At 31.1% G+C, this 19,331-nt stretch overlaps 1 protein-coding gene across 3 annotated transcripts in view; it reads right to left on the reverse strand.

The window, feature by feature from the left end:
* LOC118185302 (ninjurin-2-like) overlaps positions 1-19,331 on the reverse strand; it is a 72,159-nt gene that overhangs the window by 15,300 nt on the left and 37,528 nt on the right. The window contains exon 1 of one of the 3 annotated variants that reach the window (XM_035355140.2): positions 7,527-7,648. The exons of the other annotated variants lie outside the window; for them this stretch is intronic. Coding sequence (XP_035211031.1) covers positions 7,527-7,557 — 31 coding nt within the window. The 5' untranslated portion in view covers positions 7,558-7,648. Of the gene's footprint in view, positions 1-7,526; positions 7,649-19,331 lie in introns of those variants that run through there. 3 annotated transcript variants of the gene reach the window in all.

Here is a 19,331-nt window from a genome sequence, read left to right on the forward strand (position 1 = left end):
ACCTCTCTTTAAAATGCAGAAATAAGCCAAACAAATGGATAATAGACTGTACACCCCCCGCCTTCAACTATCTAATCACTAAAAAACACATATCAGTAGGATGGAGATCGATTCGCATATCTGACTATTTTGGAGTTAAAAGATGCAGTAACTGTCAAGATTTTTCGCATACAAAAAGAAACTGTAATTTCTCGACACACTGCCTTTACTGCGGAGAAAAGCACCATATCTTAGAATGCCAAGCAAGCTTCCCCTCTTGCATCAATTGCATAGCTAATAATAAATTCAATAACACAAGCTATGATATCCCTCATGCAGCCAATGATATCAACTGCCCAACATACAAACAAGAAGTAGAGAAAATAATATCAAAAACCTCTTATTAATGAATCAACAAGACTTGCCAAGAAACTATTCCTTTCAAGAAATATATAACCATCCTCTTAACGATTCACCACCATTACGGATACTACAAATTAATCTTCAGGGAGCAAAAATAACTTTACGACATGCACTGAAAATAGCGCAAGAAGAAAAAATACATTTAATATTAGCTCAAGAACCTAAAGTTCCAACCTCAAGAAAACTGGAATTGCCATCAGGGCTCTTTTAGTTACTATCACATTCAACAAAATCTTTAATAATCTATTCAGGACCATTAACACCTATATCAGTTCATACCACACTGCAAACAGCCACTATTAAACTGGAAACATTAAATCTATCATTATATTGCACTTCTATAGATGCTCCACCATCCTTAAATCATCAAGACGTCTTGCAATAATTAAGCTCAATACCTCTTCCATCTAAATATCATCATCTAATATCAGGAGATTTCAACGCTCATAGTCCAGTATGGGGATCAAGTACTGAAAATAACAGAGGCTAAATATTATTAGAATTTATTCAACAAAATCTACTTGCAATAATAAATACTCCAGACAGTCCACCCACCTTCCTCATTCTTACAGGTCAAAGTTGGATAGATCTTACAATAGCAACTCCTGAACTAGCCTCAAAAATTACAAACTGGAAAATCCTTGATTAAGAATCATTAAGTGATCATCAATATATAACTTTTCAAATAGAATTAGAAATATATTATACTATTAAAAGAAGATTCAAAACTTCATATGCAGGCCATAGCTCATTTAAAACAAAATTAAATGCAAAATCCCAAGTTCTAATAAATATTTTAAATTCCTCAAAAACAAAAGAAGAAGTAAATTCAGCAACAGAATATCTTATCAGCACAATAATAGACATCTGCAATAAAAAAGATACAAAGCAAACAAACTCCCTGAAGAAAGATCAAAATGGAAACAAGAATTTAATAAATCAAGAGCACTATATAAAAGAAATATCAGAAAGCAAAAATAACAAGCTGGAAAACCTTTTGTACAAATACCTCAGAACTCTTTGGTACAGCATTCAAAATAGCCCACAATAAAGTCTTCATACCTCCCCAACTATCTATGTCAGGATTCACAGGAACAGCAACTGCCAGTGATGTTATCACCCAAATATTAACACAATTATTTCCTCCAGATGAAGAGGTAGCACAACCAAGTTTAAACTCAAAAGCTTTCAACAACACATAAACTTTTGAACAAACATCCTGCAATAACTCTCCAACTCTGATGGAAATAGAAAACATAATTAAACACTTTAATTCTAAAAAAGCTTCTGGACCTGACGGCTTAGACAATATAATTTTAAAGCAAATTTTGAAAATCAATAGAAATATAAAATCTTTTTTTAGCTCTTGTTAGAAAACTGCCACTTTTCCTACTATACTAAAACAAACCGAAGTAGTTCTCTTCTTAAAGAAAACCAAGCCTCAGGATAATCCTCAATCATATCGACCAGTACGCCTGTTACCTGGTTTGGGAAAGCTTCTATAAAAATTAATACTATCAAGAATACAATATCACTTGCATATTAACAAAATCATTCACCCATATCAGTTTGGCTTCGTTATTAATAAATCAGTAGACCATGCTTTCCAGAAATTACATCAAATATTACAAATAAACAGAAATCAAAATAAACTTTCTTTAATTATATCATTAGACATTTAAGCAGCTTTTGACTCTATACGTTGGACGGATGCAATACAAATCCTTAAATTCATCCATTGTCCAAATAAAATATTCCTATTATTAAACGATTACTTCTATAACAGATCTCTACAATATACATCAAATAGTGGAGTCAAATTATATAAAATTACAAGAGGATGCCCCCAAGGCTCTTGTTTGGGTCCAGTTATTTGGAATTTAATAGCAAATGAAAAGTTGAAAAATTTTGACAATATCCTTCATACGCACACACAAGCATATGCAGATGATTTCCTACTAATAGTTAAAGGCAATAGTCGGAAGGATATAGAAGATAACTCCAAACAATCTCTACAAATCTTTAAACAATGGGCAAATAAAGTTCAGTTAAAAATATCAATTCTCGGGAGTAAAGCTCTTTATATACCAAAACAGGGCACAAAGATAAGGAACCTTCGAAACCCAATTATCAAAATAGCAGAAGAGAAAATAGCAACACTAAATTTACTACTGTACCTAGGTATCATGCTTGATAATAAACTTTCATGGCATCAACATATAAATTTATCAAAAATAAACTTCTAATATTATCAAACTAAAAAAAAATAACCACAGTAAGAATCTGTGTAATTTCTTCTCAATATCAGAAAATTTGGTGTACAACAGTAATAGAAAAGATTCTTCTACATGGCGCTTCTGCTTGGGGTACAGATCTAAATGAACATGCAAGAAGACAACTAACTTCAATACAACGGCTTTTTCTGCTATCAATAACAAAAGCATATAGAGCAACACCTACCAGTTCTCTACAAATCATTTCAGGTATTCCACCGATTACTCTGACTTTACAGAAAGAAGCCGTTAAAACAAAAGTTGCACGTCTACGACAAACAAGTACCTATTCTAATATCTATCATCCAACAGAATATGAAGAACTCACACAAAATGTAAACTTACATCCAAATCAATTATATTCAGAAAATCCAATAGTAAATTCAAACATAGATCATTTTCAAATTCAAATTTTTACAGATGGATCAAAAACAGACGTAGGAAGTGCTTATTGCGTTTTCAGAAATAATAATCTTATACAAACCTGGAAAACAAAATTGATTCATACAAATTCAGTATTTCAAGCAGAACTATTGGCTATAAGAGAAGCAATAACGTATGCAAAGCAATTCTCAATAACCAGTGTTATAATTTCTAACAGTGCCTCAAGTATTCAAGCAATAGCTGGTCATAATCACTCTCCTATGGATCAAGATAAATATTTACTCGCATATTTTCCAACTGAACAAAAACCTAAACTACATTGGACACGTGCCCACGTAGGAACATTGGGCAACGAAATGGCAGATAGCTTGGCAAAAGAGGCAGCAAATGGTACTATAACAGCAATAACCTATTTACCAAATCCAATATCACTTATAAAATCAAGACTCGAACAAGACTTGATTTTACAATGGAAACTCATGTGGTCACAAGATAATACGGGCAGACGAACTTTTATGCTTCTACCAAAACCAACATGAAATTTAGTTACTACAAATAATGCAATAACATATCTCCTAACAGCACATGGACCCTTCATTTCATATCTTTTTCGTTTCAGCTTGTATCATACAGATAACTGCATATGTATATCAACAGGAACAATAGATCATTACCTGTTTGAATGTGCAATCATTAAAGACCTTCTCTTTCGTCCTAAAATGTCCAAGGATGGTTCAAACAACTACTCAGAAGTAAATCTCTTCGCAAAAAACTTCATAATTTAATGGAATATCTCATAGAAAATTGTGATAATCTAAAGGCAGCATAAATTAAGGCATCACAATTCCACATCAGCATTTTTTCGACATAATTAGCATCACTTCAAGCCAGTACAACTTCAATCAACAAATAGGAAACTTACTTCGGACTAACTATAAAATTTATCAGAGCTTTATCAGAACTTACTTCAGACTAACTATTAACTTCAACAGATAAATAAACTTTAACAGACTTATGAACTGTGAATTTTTATGAATAGTGAACTATTTATGAATTATAAATTATTTATCAACTGTGAACTCTAATTGCATTTCAACAAATCATCAAAATCCTCTTTTGCTTATTATGTATATAACCAAAATTTTGTATCTAAATCTTTATTTGTATTCTACATTATGCATTCTATATCCTATGTACGTACCATCAAAATTTCTTTTAATACTTATATGAATTCTGTCAATGTATGTCAAATATATGTCAAAATTATGTATACATCAAAATAAAAATTTTTATTGTAATATAAAATTTTAAATAAACGTGGTCCCACTGAGAGAGCAATAAAGCTGAAAGTCTTCATGGCGGCACAGCTGCTCACCCAGTGGTCACCGGTCTCCCGTATTATTGAAAGACGTGAATATTAATTTGTTTGAATATGTAAGGGAGGTTGCTTTTTATTGTTTAATTTAAAATGATTTTAGATATTTATATGTGTTGAGATTTTAACTAGTTCTATATTTTCATCTTATGAATTTTATGCACCTTCTTATACCAGCAGAAAGTAATATCAATCAGTAAATTGTTTCAGTTGGTTTTAAGTATGTTCTGTTTCATAATTTTACCATAACACTAATAAATTATCATCGTCATATTTTTAGGTGCTTGAGAAATTTCATACTGAACTGAAACAAGAGGGGTTATATAGATTATACATATGGCGCATATAATCTTTTAGGCTTTGTATCAGGATAATCCACTATCACCACTACCCTTTCCTGTTTAAGAATGGAAGACATTCGTTATTTTTTCAAAAAGCACTGAACCCTTTTGAAATTAAGAATTAAGATCGAAACTAGTTGAAACTGACGCAAATTTTTTCATCTATTATCATAATATCCATAGTAGGTTCGAGTTCCAGTACTATGCATTTAATATTTATTACTTTTTAATACTTAATTGCATAAAAGATTAAAATTTCGCAGATTAGCGGGAATATAATAGCTCACCAATGTAAAGAAACGTTTTTTAATGAAAGCTGTTTTCAAAAATATACCTGCATTGTTTAAAATAAAATCAGGTGATTATAGGATGATAAGATTCAAAAGCTTAATAAAATGATCGCAAACTATTAGGAGGAAAAATACATGAAAACTAGAAAGGAAATTGTTAGCCCTTAGCAGTAATTAAGGAACAGTGGTACCCATTCAAATGAATATTTTCCTAACACTCATATGTGTCCCTAAAAGTCACGTCTTATATTCTAAGTCCTTCTTTCAGTGAGAAATGCATATATATATATATATTAATAATAACGTAATAGTGATAATTATTGAGAGATAATTATTAGTCTGATGATTTAGACGTTCTCAACTTATACTTAATGCACTCATGCTTGCGAATGAGTAAACATTATGACTTATTAAAATAGAAATTTCGTTACAACTGTACCTCGTCTTAAAGTTTTAAAGAAAAATAATAATAATAAATGTAGCTAGTTTTCTGTAACTGCACTGCAGTCGACATCTAAAGAATAAAAACTATTACGGTCCACACTGGAGAAATAACACGCCTTTCCTACAAATTAGGACATTAAGTGTATATTAATTTGACTGACCAAACATTGGCTTCATAACAATGATGTAATGATGTTCATAACAATGTAAAAGTCTGGAAGGAAATGCTTGAGCAGTGTAGAATGAAACACATAAAATGCATTTCAGAAAAATGCTAGAATTTTTTATTTCGTAGAAAATTTTGATAAAGTATACATTGTAGCAATTAATTATAATTTTTTTTTTGTTTTGTTTTTTTTTGTTCTGCGCTATATATTTTTGTGTAACGGGACAAAAATCTGTCTTCAAATAAATAACTATTGTACATAGCAGTATAATAACTCAACACCTGTTTTAAAAACTTTAGTCCAAAGCTAAGGCTCAATAACGAGATTTTCTTTGTTTAAACAGCTGCTGGTAGAGTGAGGATTTCTTTCAGAACAGCAAATTTACATAAAAGAATGGAATGTTATCTTATAGCTGCTTTCAGGTAAGTGCTTATCTTTACGCACCGTTGTACTGGATGCTAGTCTCTTCTAATTTACTTTCTAAAATTTTCAATGATTTTCGCATTATTATTAGATTGTTATCTTAGAAACGCGCCGTAGCTTAGAATATTAGAATTCTAGCTACCGAATGATCTTTCTGTTTAAAATACAAAAATAATCTAAGGTATAACTAAAATTTAAGAAGATATATAAAAGTGAGTACAGCTGAAAAGCGTACTAAAAAATTGACACATGCAGTTTTGCGTGACTTAAATTAAATCACTTGCTTTCAAAATCAATATTGACATATACTCATCACCGGAAAATAAAAGGTGGAAACCCTAGACTCTTAAGTGTGCTCTAGACGTTTTAGAAAATTTGGAATTTTGAGTGGGATATGTATGTTATTTTTTATTTTGCTTCGAGTTAAAATATTTGAAATCCTCGAAATACTTTATCAAGAAATCTTTACTTAAAAAACCTACAAGTATCAGTACAACGCCTGAAACAGAAACTCGATAAGTATGTGGTAATGCAATATACTAAAACATTAAAAGTAAGTTAAAAATAAAAATGCGTTCTTTGAGTTTATAGATGGAATCCGCTTATCATATGTTCAAATCAATGGTAGAAGGAGAAAAAATTGATCGCAGCCTCTAGAAAATTTTTTGTGTTGCCTGCTTAATCAAAGTAGTAGCGGTACTTTCTGTTGTTAAAATTATCAACCTATTAAAATTGTAATCCATCATTATACTTAAGCGGCAACTTCTAGAAAATCTCGTAATTTTAGTAGTACGGAATGTTAAATAGGCTGTTCCGAGGGAAAAAGGAAGGAAGTCAGTATCACTCTTTGTACAGTACGGCTTTTTAATTCTGAAACTGAATTTCAGCTTTTCATGTGTAATATAACGAAATATGGATAATAATATAAAGTGCACAAAGTCACATTGCGAATATGTTGGGCAAAAAAAATCGAGTTATTATCCATACCCGTGATATAAAATTCAAAATTGAAACTTGCATCCAGTTTATTTCAGCTAAGTTTGCGTATGCTCTAAAATTAATCTTAACCTTTTTTTTCGATTTTTTTAAAGCTATTCTGAAACATTTTTCGTTTTTTTCCAGTCCTGCACTTTTGTAATAGCAGCTGTTAGGTTTCTGAGAAACTTTGTTGAAACACAAATCTGCATAATGCATAAATTGGTAAAGAGTGCTAAAATGAAAATCAGTTCAAAGATACAGCTTCGTATTTTGGAAAGAAATGAAAAATAAAATTTGCAGAAGTGCACGAAAAGAAAAATTTGTTCAATACAGGAATCCAATTTCCAAGTCTAATCTACATAACATAGTGATAAGAATGTACTGAGGTCAAATCCAAATAATCACCACTGAATTTTAATTTCTTAAGCTTTCATGAAAGACAAACTTACCTCTCCTCTTCAGTTCAGCCTTTCCCTTCATAGAGCTATTCCATAAAAATACATCACTAACTTCTTCAAAACCTTCAGAATATTTTCAGTGCAAAAGCTCTGGGGTGACGGAAATGTGCAAAATCATCGCAGAATGCAAGACTGTGGCGATGTCATAACAATAGCAAAGAGAGTCATTGTAATTATAAAGAAGGGTTATTGCATTTACAGGCATATTGCAAAATCTGGATTGGCTCATAAGATGAGAAATTATTTCCACCAAACATGACCTTCAAATACTAAGATAAATTACTCTTTCGATTTTCGGCATCTTTTGCTCGTTGGACAACAGAAATAGCTATAATTCATGGTTATTAGTCCCGCCTTTTTTTTTTTTTTTTTTTTTTTATTTTATTTTGTTAATTTTTCGCGTGATGGAACGAAATTTTTGTACATTTCATTTTCTTAATCTACATTAATTTCATGATTCTCAAATTTTGGCGTTACTTAGGTCTATTACTTCACTGGAAAGTTATTCAATTTTTAATTTTCCTATTTTTCTTCATAAAGTATTATTTTAACCTTAATGTAAATTTAATTTCTGTAGAATATTTGCAATAATTTTCGTTTCATGAGGTAAGGGAAATTTGAAATACAATATTTTGTGTTTTAAAGTCATTTGTATGGTCGCATAATTAAGCGCTAGCTCTTAATTTACATAGTATTGTACATATTATTTACTTCTGAAGTTGTTTATTCGTCAACTTATTAATAGTTTACTTTGCTTTATTAAATTATATATTGATGAAATTTACTACATTCATAGATTTTTAGTTATTTACTTAATAATTTATTAGAATATTTCAATATCTATATTAGCGACTTCAAAATGTCTTACTAGCATTGCAGTACTGGAAAGCAGGACTGAATTTTTGTGACATAGTATAAAAGATAATTGTCTTTGATCAAACCGCTTTCAATGCACATATTTTCACAATTAAAGCATACTAAAAAAAGGCTTCTGATTTTAAATACTTCAATATGTAATAATACCTGTTATCATATTCTCTGATAAAACATCTCCCTCCCTTAGACAAGTATCCCTCCCATTTTTCACCTTATTCAATTAAGCAAACGAAAAAAAAAAAAAAACCTGGCACTGCAATTTCTTTCTCTTAAAGAATTGCGTCATCGATTTTAAATCAGCAAATCCGATTCCTTATTTCTGTAAAATATTTTTTAAATATTATTCAAGAAACAAGCTAATCTGACATTATTAATTACACATATTCTACTTTCTGCTACTAACTAACACTTACTAAGTTCTGTAGAGACATTAGGTACACTTTTGGAAGCAGGAAAGATGAAAAATAGCAACCGTCTTCGCCGTGAATCGAACCATGGACCTCTGGAATATCGGCCCAGCGTGCAGAACCCCTACACCACGAAAGCACGCTAGGAAAGTGGTAGAAATACCTTATACCTTAAACCTTAAAGTATGAAAAATACCCAGCTTTCAATACTCCAGAGCAATATCAGCGACTTCGGAATCATCAAGCATCCCTTTCTTTGATGTGTGTTAACTCAAAATAAAAAAAATCAGTTAAGATAGAGTTTAATATCAACAGTTAAAAATGTTTATCGTCCAAAACTGCATTTAGAGTTAACACCTGTTACTAATATGGTTTGAAAATTAACTAATTTCTTTTTACTATACAGAGCAAAGCTATTCTAACTAAAAGTCTAAACAATAAAAATTCTTCTTTTGGCTCTTGCAAAGAAGCTTCTGACTAAATTAATTTCAGTTAAAATCACTTCTCTGTCCATGTTACTTTTTCAGTCTAATCTAGTTATATATTTCAGGTGCAGGCAGAAGCAGAGTAGGATAAACCTCTCATCTAAGCATGAACTAGCTCAACAAAACATACCATTGTACAAGAAATAATAAAAACATTTCAATCACACTTGAAATTAACTCTCCTTATATTTCTAGCATTGATTAAAATTTGGCAGCTTCAAGTAATTAAGACAATGTATTTGTCGCTAATGTCCCCGTTTAAAACATTTCTGTGGAAAGTTTTCTATACAGTACGTTATTTTTATATTTTAATCATCTTTATGATTTACAAATCTATTTGTTTTTCTGTGTATTTTTGTATGAATTAAAATTATTTTAGTTTTTGGCTCCAGTTCATAACAATCAGAACTTTTAATTTCAAAAGAATTTTCGAAAGATATTATGATTAACTAATGGTAGCTAATACTACAAAAAAAAATCTGGAAATTATTGTGGGTAGCATGCTTAAAATTTTCAAATGCATTTAGTAGTATACTTGAAGAATTTATTTATGCATGAAATATAGGCACATAAAATAGATTAGAATGATTTTGAAAGGATAAAAATGAGTTCTAGTTTTTTTAAATATATAATGGAAAGTAGTTTAGCTCTTTGTTCCAATCCTTCATATTCAGAAGTGTTGATTTCAGTATTCTTGTCTCTTTCTACTTTGAAATTAAAAGAATTTTGTTGTAAACGCGCAGTAATGAAGTAACGGTATCTAGTATTGCAAAAGGGATACAATTGGAAAATTTTTGGTTTGTATGTTCAAAATTTACAAACGTATTTGCAATACATTTATTACGTTAAGTATCTACCATACGTTATATTATTTTTGTATAAAATACAAATATTGCGTATTTTATACGTAATATATTATACATAAAATACGTACGTAAAATACGTAATAAATTATGTGTACGTATATAAATTATGTATAATAAATTATGTATAAAAATGTATAAAATACATATATTTATGTATAAAATACAAATGTATATGTATAAAATACGGCTAATCTTTGGAATATGGTAACAGGTAATTTGGCGACATTTTGGTAAGGCGATAAAGGTTGCTAGCTAGGACTTTAGCAGTGTACATGGATAAAGTCAAGAGTGTGCGCAATGCCATTTTTGTGCAATTCTGGGATGTTTTTTTAAGTGAAAATAGGTCGACGTGTACATGGATACCGTGTATGTGCAATTCTTAAAAACGCGGCAAGCAGTTTGCGATTCTGCACTTTCTCCCAATTTCGCACCTAATCTTCGTCATGATTAAGCATTTTTGTTCCATAAAAGTTCTAGTATAAGCGTAATTCGGCTAGCAGATTGTTGGAAAAAATGTTGAGTTAAAAAAAAAAAAAAAAAAAAAAAAAACATGCCTTTACTTCGTGAAAACAAAATGGCGTCCAATTGGCGTCCAAATGGCGTCCAATTGGCGTCCAAATGGCGTCCAAATGGACCAAATGGCGTCCAATGTATGTGCAATTCTTAAAAACGCGGCAAGCAGTTTGCGATTCTGCACTTTCTCCCAATTTCGCACCTAATCTTCGTCATGATTAAGCATTTTTGTTCCATAAAAGTTCTAGTATAAGCGTAATTCGGCTAGCAGATTGTTGGAAAAAATGTTGAGTTAAAAAAAAAAAAAAAAAAAAAAAAAAAAAACATGCCTTTACTTCGTGAAAACAAAATGGTGTCCAAACCAAAACTAGTAGGTTGCTGTAGCAGGGTTCGTCGGAAAATTTTCGCCAAAAAATCGCCAAGTTACCATAATCCGAATATTAACCTAAAATACAAATACAACATTACAATGTTTTGAATGAATGAAAATGAGTTTCTAATATGTTTTAACATGTGAGAACAATAAGATGACGACATCATCATCATAAGTCTGAGGTAAATTGAGGTACTGCATGTCTGATAATAAAATAAATGGAACGAATTAAGGGAAAATCTCAAAGCAATCTGAAAGCATACTTGTGATTTTACTGAAACTAAAATTTCTGGAGTTGATTAATAAAGAATGCCGCACATTTAGCTTGCACCTTTCATTTATCTTATAAGGTAAAGGTAAATGAAAGGATACTCCTGCCTTCTTAGCATAGGTGGTGTAGTGGTCAGCACGCTCGAAGCGTGTTCGAGAGGAACATGGTTCGAGTCCCGGCGAAGGTATTGCACATTTTTCATCTCCCTTTCTTTGAAATAACCTAATATCTCTCCAATCTTATATTTAAAAAAATTATATCTGTCCTAGAATAAAGAGGCTTATCTAAAACCTATCCTTTATTTAAAATTAAAAACCATGAGGAAATTTAAAGATGGGAATCTTAGTGAACTGAAAGAATCAAGTTTCGAAGTACTTTCATTTTAAATCGAGTTTTTCAATGACAGAAAACTTAGAAGATTTCATTCTTCAAAAATCGAATCTTCAATGTTTTAAAAAAACAAGGCTATTTCTAGTCAAATTAGTTGCTCTTCGCAGCATTTAATGGAAGAACAGAGTTGAAAATACACTATATAAATCAGCATTACATTGAAAGATTTCGTTCCAAACACAGTTTAGTAATAAGACGGAAATATGAATGCAGAAGTAAAGTTCACGAACATTAAGTATAAAAATTTAATAGCCCTTAGAATCAATGATTTTTTCAATAAACAAAACTTATATTTAAATTAGTTATGTATATGAATCAATTCATTACGCTTATTTATTAATTTCCCTTTAATAATGACTTATAAGGTTATTTCTCCCACCTTCTTGGCGTGCCTTCGTGGTGTAGTGGTCAGCACACTGAGCCGGTATTCCAGAGGTCCATGGTTCGATTCCCGGAGAAGGCGTTTGCTCATTTTTCATGTCTCCATCTCCCCAAAAAATACCTAATGTCTCTATTTACTGACTTAAAATTGTGTGGATACTCAATTGATGTTCTAATTGCTTTATACGTGTTATTACGATATAAAGTTAGGCTTTAAATTATTCAAGATTGAAACAAATAAAATCATCCATTAAATTTGCTCACGAAGGTTTTGAATTCAAAATGCAACTACCATTCAAATTTGGTGTTTATAAAAGCCAATGAGTAAACAGAATTTACCTCATAGAGTTTTATTATGAAGCTAATTTGTTATCATCTTAAAATAAAAACCTAATCGATATTTCTTGGTATAACAACAAGTTTCCTTTATAAAAAGACAACTTCAAAATCAGACTCTTAGGCAATGTGAATAGGAAATTCGATAAAAAGTAGATTATTCATAATTCGAATCTCAGAGCAGCTTCTGTTTCTGTTTGCCCCGAATTCAAACTTCAAATAAAGTTAATAATTTCGACTGAAGGAGAAAATTTATCATTCCACTCAGTTCTAAAACTTTGCTCGTGTCGAAGAATACTGAGAGAATCATAAAAATTTTATTCGACATGGAATTTCCTGATGATAAATTTACTTTCGACATCAAACAAAAATTAAATTACATTTTTTCACACATAAACCGTGGATGTAGCTATCTTCAAAAACTGAAAAAGAAAGCCAGTTCTGAAATTTTGAGTCAACAGAAATTCCTGTTTAAAAAGTTGTCATGATTGAGTAAAAGTTCGCACGATATCTTTTCGAAAATCCAAAATCGCTTAATAATTAATGGAATAAAAGTAATTAATTGAATAGAAATTAACGAAAATAAAAGCGTCTCACGAAATAACTGCTGATATGGGAAATTCTCTGTTATTTATAAAGGAATAATTAATACTTTTGTAATTGCAATATTTAAAACGAATAAAAACACCAAGTTTTAGTTAACTGAATAAATCAAGGACAAAATGAATTAAGGCACGCATGTATCATTATTAGTTTTATTGTTACTCTCTTTTTAGCAAACGTAATAGTAATATTTTTATTAACTTTTTACGAAGCTGAAATAATTTCAAAATAAAATACACATGGTATATTTAATATTTGGAGATTTAAAGTTTATAAATATCTTCATATATTTACATCATCCAACGAAAATATTGAATAACAGCCTATGTTTCAAATGTAATCCAATTATAGCTGAATAACTAAGTACATTACCAGGAAATAAATAGCTTTATGTGTACAAAGAGGTTAATTGCTTTTTCACCCTTAGTTTCATTACTCAAAAATAAATCTAGATAACTATGTGGATAGCATTTCTTATTTAGAAACTGAAAAGTGAATTCATTTGAAAGTTTTCCTAACATGTCTCGAAATTTTATGTTAGAAGTTGGCGTTGTGTATTCATTTGATTGCTGAATTTGCTGAAAATGCTATGGAAGCAAATCTTAAAACACCTATAAGACTTGTTAATCAGTCTTAGGAATAATGGCTAAAAGGACTCGATTATCTTTAACCTTTGCATTCATTGAAATTTTGGGGTCGGTATGGTTTATATGATTATGAAAAAGACCGTGAGACTATCTACTTTAAGAGATGGATGCCAACGTGGAGGACTTTTTAAGAAAAACCGGCTCGAATCCATGTTACGCATGAAGAAAAACACGTAAATGCCCTTACAGACAGCCCGTTTGCGTGGAATCGAATCCAAGTCGAACTAACAGTGTTCAGCGACTTTACTGCTTGGCCAATGGTGGGCCCTTTTTAAAATTTCAAGACCTCATCTTTGTAATCCCCCTGCACGTTAGAAGTTAGACAAGTAAAATAAATTTCATCGCATTGAAAATAATGATACAAACAATTTACGAGTAACAGGAAAAAAATTTTATACCTTTTCTATTTATTTTAGGCAAAAATTTGATTCATAATCAAAAATTTGGGATTCATTTAATCATTTGTAATGAAGCTCATCTCATTAGTAATTTAGTTAAGCATATATGCATCACATTTATAAAAATTAATAGCTTTATTTTTGAATTTTAAAGTCTTTATTGAAACAATCAACATTTAACCTACATGCATTGTAGGGTTTATATTTATTTTAACTAACATTTATTTTAAGCTATCTTTCCTGTCAAGCCTTTACTTTCCCCTGGAATTGCCAATGCCAGAGTATGTAAATTAGTAGAACGCGCAGAGTATTCAAATTTTAGCAGAAGTAATTGAGTTTAAATAGAAGGGAAACGAGATTGTAGGTGTGCTTCTTGAATCACGAGCGTGAAGGTTGCTTGGTAGAAAGTTTAAGAACCGCGCGTTTCGGCCTGTGTTCCTATTTCGACAGTTCGTTGAATCTTTCAAATTCTTAATCAGAAAGTTTACTGAATCTCAGCTGTATCTTAGAACGCGGTTAAGATAGTTACAATTATAAAGCCTCGTAGATAGTGACTTCGTTAGTTATGCATCCTGTCATTTATTTTTAGTTGTACTTTTCTATTTTTGTTTAACCGCCGGGTCGGCGTAGTTTGTGAGCGTCAAGCGAACGCAACTGTGATTTCTAAAGTGAAATAAAAAGGGAGTTAAAACCCTTCTTAAGAGTCTGTGTAATTTCCAGTTCATAGTAGTCACTACTACTATTGCTGACAAGTTGGGGCCTCCCAACATCACAGCATAATAAAATCAAAATCCTTCCTGGGATTGCATTCAAGTTTTCAAGAATTTTGACGTTTGAAATGATCTCAATGGTGTCTTTCCAAATTTTTTTAACGTCGTGTAACACTATTAAGACTTTTTGCAGCATTATTCTAGTCAATGAAAGGTGCTTCTGATATAATAGAAACTTATATTGCATATGAAGCAGAATGATTTAACAATTTCAGATTTTCTTTTATTAATAAAAATATTGCTTCTTTTCAATGGTAGTCTTTCGATACAATTCTTACTCTTATGGTTATAAGATTTTATGGTTATCGTGTCTAATTTAGCATTTATTATATATTTATTCTTTAAATCAAGTTTCTGCTTATCTTTAATAATTTTCACGGCTTTCATTGCGAATTGTAGCCTTTAATAGTAAGTTTTCAATCTTTAATTTTGATTATCAATTTCAGTATTCTAGTAGAAGAAGTCGTTATTTTAATCAAATGCAGGGGCCTAACCGACTCTACGATCTGATCTCAGAGCTGAGTGAATTGCTACTGGCTGAAAAATGCAGCAGCATTTTGTGAACAGTGTATCGCGACTTCTATTCCCAGTGACTGAAAAGTTGGCTGCTTCAAAATTTCGTAGTTTTTATTATGTGTAATAAAAACCTTCGCTTAAGTCTTTTTGCACAATGACATTTCTTCTAAGATAAGTAACCTTCAACAGTTTTGCCAAAGCTAATAAACGGATCAAGATGTAGTTCAATTCCAGATCTATCAGTAGCAGGTTTCCAAAAAGAGTAAATGTATTTTTATTTTTCATTTGCTCATTCTTTACCCAAGTTTGTTGTTTTTAGTTAGCGAAATAAAAATAAAAAATTCAAAAGCTACGATTAATTTTATTTGATCTGTTAATAATGCTGGAGAAAATTCATCTTAAGAAAGCATGACTCAAATCAATTGTTAAGTTGGTAAATCTAAAAAAGAAGCTTTTATTGCTTTTGAACTATATCAGCCAACGAAATTCTATTCGTGACATATTACGTCTGCATTATTTCTGACATGTAAACACCAACTCTGGTTCTTTCGAAAATTTTATTGAATAAAACAAGGAACTTTGAAAGGTTTTTCGAAGATTTTACGAAATCTGAGTCTTTGCAAGAGTTAATATCAGGAAAAGAAATTAATAAAAAAATATATAAACTGTATTTTTAGAGATTACTAGTATGCAACTTTAAACTAGAAGCCATCGAATATACGAAATTCGTCGATCCTTTTCTATATTCTTGACTTACATGCACATATCAAAGTTAAAAGGTAAGCAAGATGTGTTGTTATGAAAGAAACATCGCAGAATGTAATAAATATAATTATAGAACACATCGAAAATCTGCTCAGAGCTTTAAAAAATTATAAAACTTTAAAATTTTTAATTAAATACAATGCTACGTGTGGTAGAAATTTTCTTTGGTTACTCTGCAAAAGCAAGTTGCTCTATATTTATTCTAAACACTTTAATTTTTTTTAAGAAATATAAACTACAAGTTAAATAAAAAGAGAATTTTGTTGGGGTTTATTTTGTGCAATTTAACCGTTCTACTGGGCCGATTGACGAAATTTAACTTGCGTTTTTCTTGTCTTGCGTCTTTCTTTTCGACTTATGGTATATATTAGATTTATATATGGCATTGTTCTAACTTAGATATTATAACACAAAATCGGACGTTTTTTTAAATGACATACCAATCTTTTCTCATATTTCGATTCTATGGCTCAAATTATGCTAAAATGCCAAGTTTCGCAAAACGCGTACGAGTAGTTTTTAAAAAATTAGCTCTAAATATTTTGGCTCGTCAATGTTAATTGAATTTGGTATATATTTATTAATATCTCCTTTTTTATTAAACTTACTTTATTTCTTATTTCACTGTTGGAAATTTAGGTTTAATCCAAATAAAATTCAGTTATTTTCTGATTTATTTTTTTAATTTGTAGTTTTTATAAATTTATTGAAAACATTTTTGAACCTATAAAATTTTTACCATCATCTTAAAGTAGATGTATTTCTAGGCACACCTACCTGAAAAGATTACTGCTTCTTATTCAAAATTTTCAAAGATATACGTCAATTTATGTATTGGCGCGTTTTGAAATTTGGCACATTTGTTATTAACGATAATAACGTCAAATGTGCTTTACGCACTTTGTTAAAATTATCTGAAAGAATGAAAAGTACACCCTTTTACGTGCTCGTGCACGTTGAAAAAAAGGAAAGGAAAATAGATTACTATAAATTAAAAATTTCGCCAAGTGAATTATTCTTGACGCAAACTGAAAAATGAGCTCCAAAATAAATTTTTAAATTTCTGAGTAAGTTTCTCACCAAATTTTACAGAATTTAAAACTTAGGCATAATTTGAGTCGCAGAATCGAAACCGGTTTAAATGGTGTAGAGAAAACAAAGACTAGACACCGCATCAATAGTGTTAAGGTCTCTTTAAAGATGAGAGTCGTTTCAGTCTGATAAGCGATTCTCCGCTCCATTTAATATGAACAGAGATAGAGACAGGCTTTGATTTAGCGAAAGAAATCGTTGGAGTGATTTTGGTGTACTCGTTTGAGGAGGCATTATGATAAACTGAGGGACTTAGCTAAATATTTTTGACAGAGATTCAGTTACCGGAGATCGTTACTGTGAAGATGTTATCCTTTCGCACGTACGTCTTTTCCGGGATGCCTTTGGCCCGACTTGCTTTAATGGATGACAGTGCACGGCCACCAGTATTCATGCTGTTCAGAAGCTCCTTGAAGGTAATAATATCTACAGAATAAATTGGCCAGTGAGTTCCCCTCATTTAAATCCCATTGAACATGTGTGAGATACTTTAGAAAGACGCACGATCTTACCCTCTTGAGAACACCAGACAACTGAAACAGATGCTTGAAGATGGGCAACTCTTACCCCAGGAACTGTTAGATAATCTAGTGTGAATATCAACAGACGGCACATCGCAACCACTGCAGTTAGGGGAGGCGATATTCCTTATAGGCTCTTCGTTTTTGTTGTTCTACCTCTTGGCCAGACAGTTGTTTGCATCAATGCCATTCTATTTCTGTGTTGTATGCGTAGTAGTCTTTTTTTTTTTTTTTTTTTGCTACAATACTTTCCTCATTCCTTAAGTACTGCATTATACCTCTGTTGTATGAATTTCATGTCTCCCAGTTGAATTTTTGGGGAATTACAGCCAAAATTAGAAAATCTGCTTAAGTTTTGCACACTAGTGTATAAATGTTATGGAAAGAATCTGTGTAAGAGTGAATCCAGTTATGGAACGCAAACTTTTTTAGAACTGGTTCTCTGTCCAAGTGAAAGGTACAATAAGTTACTAAGAAACTGCAATAAATTGCCTAAATAACTATTACAAATTCTGTTTTAACAAGCGTTCGCCAAACTTTAGCAAGCGGTTCTTCTGAACCGGTGTTAACCAGGTGAATTCCACGATTGAATGAATCCAGCGCTACTTTATAAAAAGTCTGCTTATACAATTAGTCTAATGTCTGAGTTTAATGTATATTAAAGTGCTGTTAAACGTAATTACAATGTTAGACATTTGCATAACTATTTATGTTTGACTTCTAAATTAATTATTTATGTTGTTTAAATATGTAATGCAACTATTTAATGCCAGAAGTGGAAGTGTTCTGCGGAGTTTACATCTGTGTATTTTATTTTTTATACGAGTTTACATAGGTTAAACAATTTTTTGGCCCTAATTTCGATACTTTAAATCATCAAATGTTGATGTCACTAATCTTCCAATCCAGGTAATTAGATTTTCTCTTACTAAATTGTTTCATTTATTTAAACACAGTTTAGGAACACGGTATGCGGTTAACTTGCTGCGCCTTACTTATTTCTAAGCTGCCGGCTGGTTTGACAGAGATATGTTTGCTTATTTTGCGAGGAAAAGCTATGTTGCTGTAGTGATTGAGTGATCGTAGCGCATGTAATTAAATAACGAAGTATATATGACATATAGTTTAAGTCGCCACTCGGGTTGAATTATCAGTCTTGCTATTAGACAAATATTTCGCTTGTTCAATGATAGGATTTAGTTCAATGTCCTACATCTTTAAAAAAATAAATAAGACTTTATGGTAGTTTTTTTAATGTAGTTTTCTTATTAGTTTGCTATTACTTTTATTTCTGTTTTCGTCAACACACACCAAAATGCTAGTTAGTTAAAGTATATAAGCACGGAGTTCTTGAGTTTGAAAGATGGAATGCGATGCTGTGAGTATTATTCTATATTTTCGGACAATTCTCTCAGAGAATATATTCAGAGATATCGGTAAAAAGTCCACACGTGGTTATAGGTCTAATAAAGTTCCAACTTAGAGAGAGAGAGCTTCTGACAGCCTTGATGACCATTACTCTATATGCATCTCCCTACTGCTTGAATTGCTCTACCGGCTTAATTTCGGCAAGCTGTGTTTGTTTC

The sequence above is a fragment of the Stegodyphus dumicola genome, chromosome X1 (genome assembly GCF_044657685.1).
Source record: "Stegodyphus dumicola isolate Sdum_Otavi_A_Nest chromosome X1, ASM4465768v1".
Taxonomy (NCBI): Eukaryota; Metazoa; Arthropoda; class Arachnida; order Araneae; family Eresidae; genus Stegodyphus; species Stegodyphus dumicola.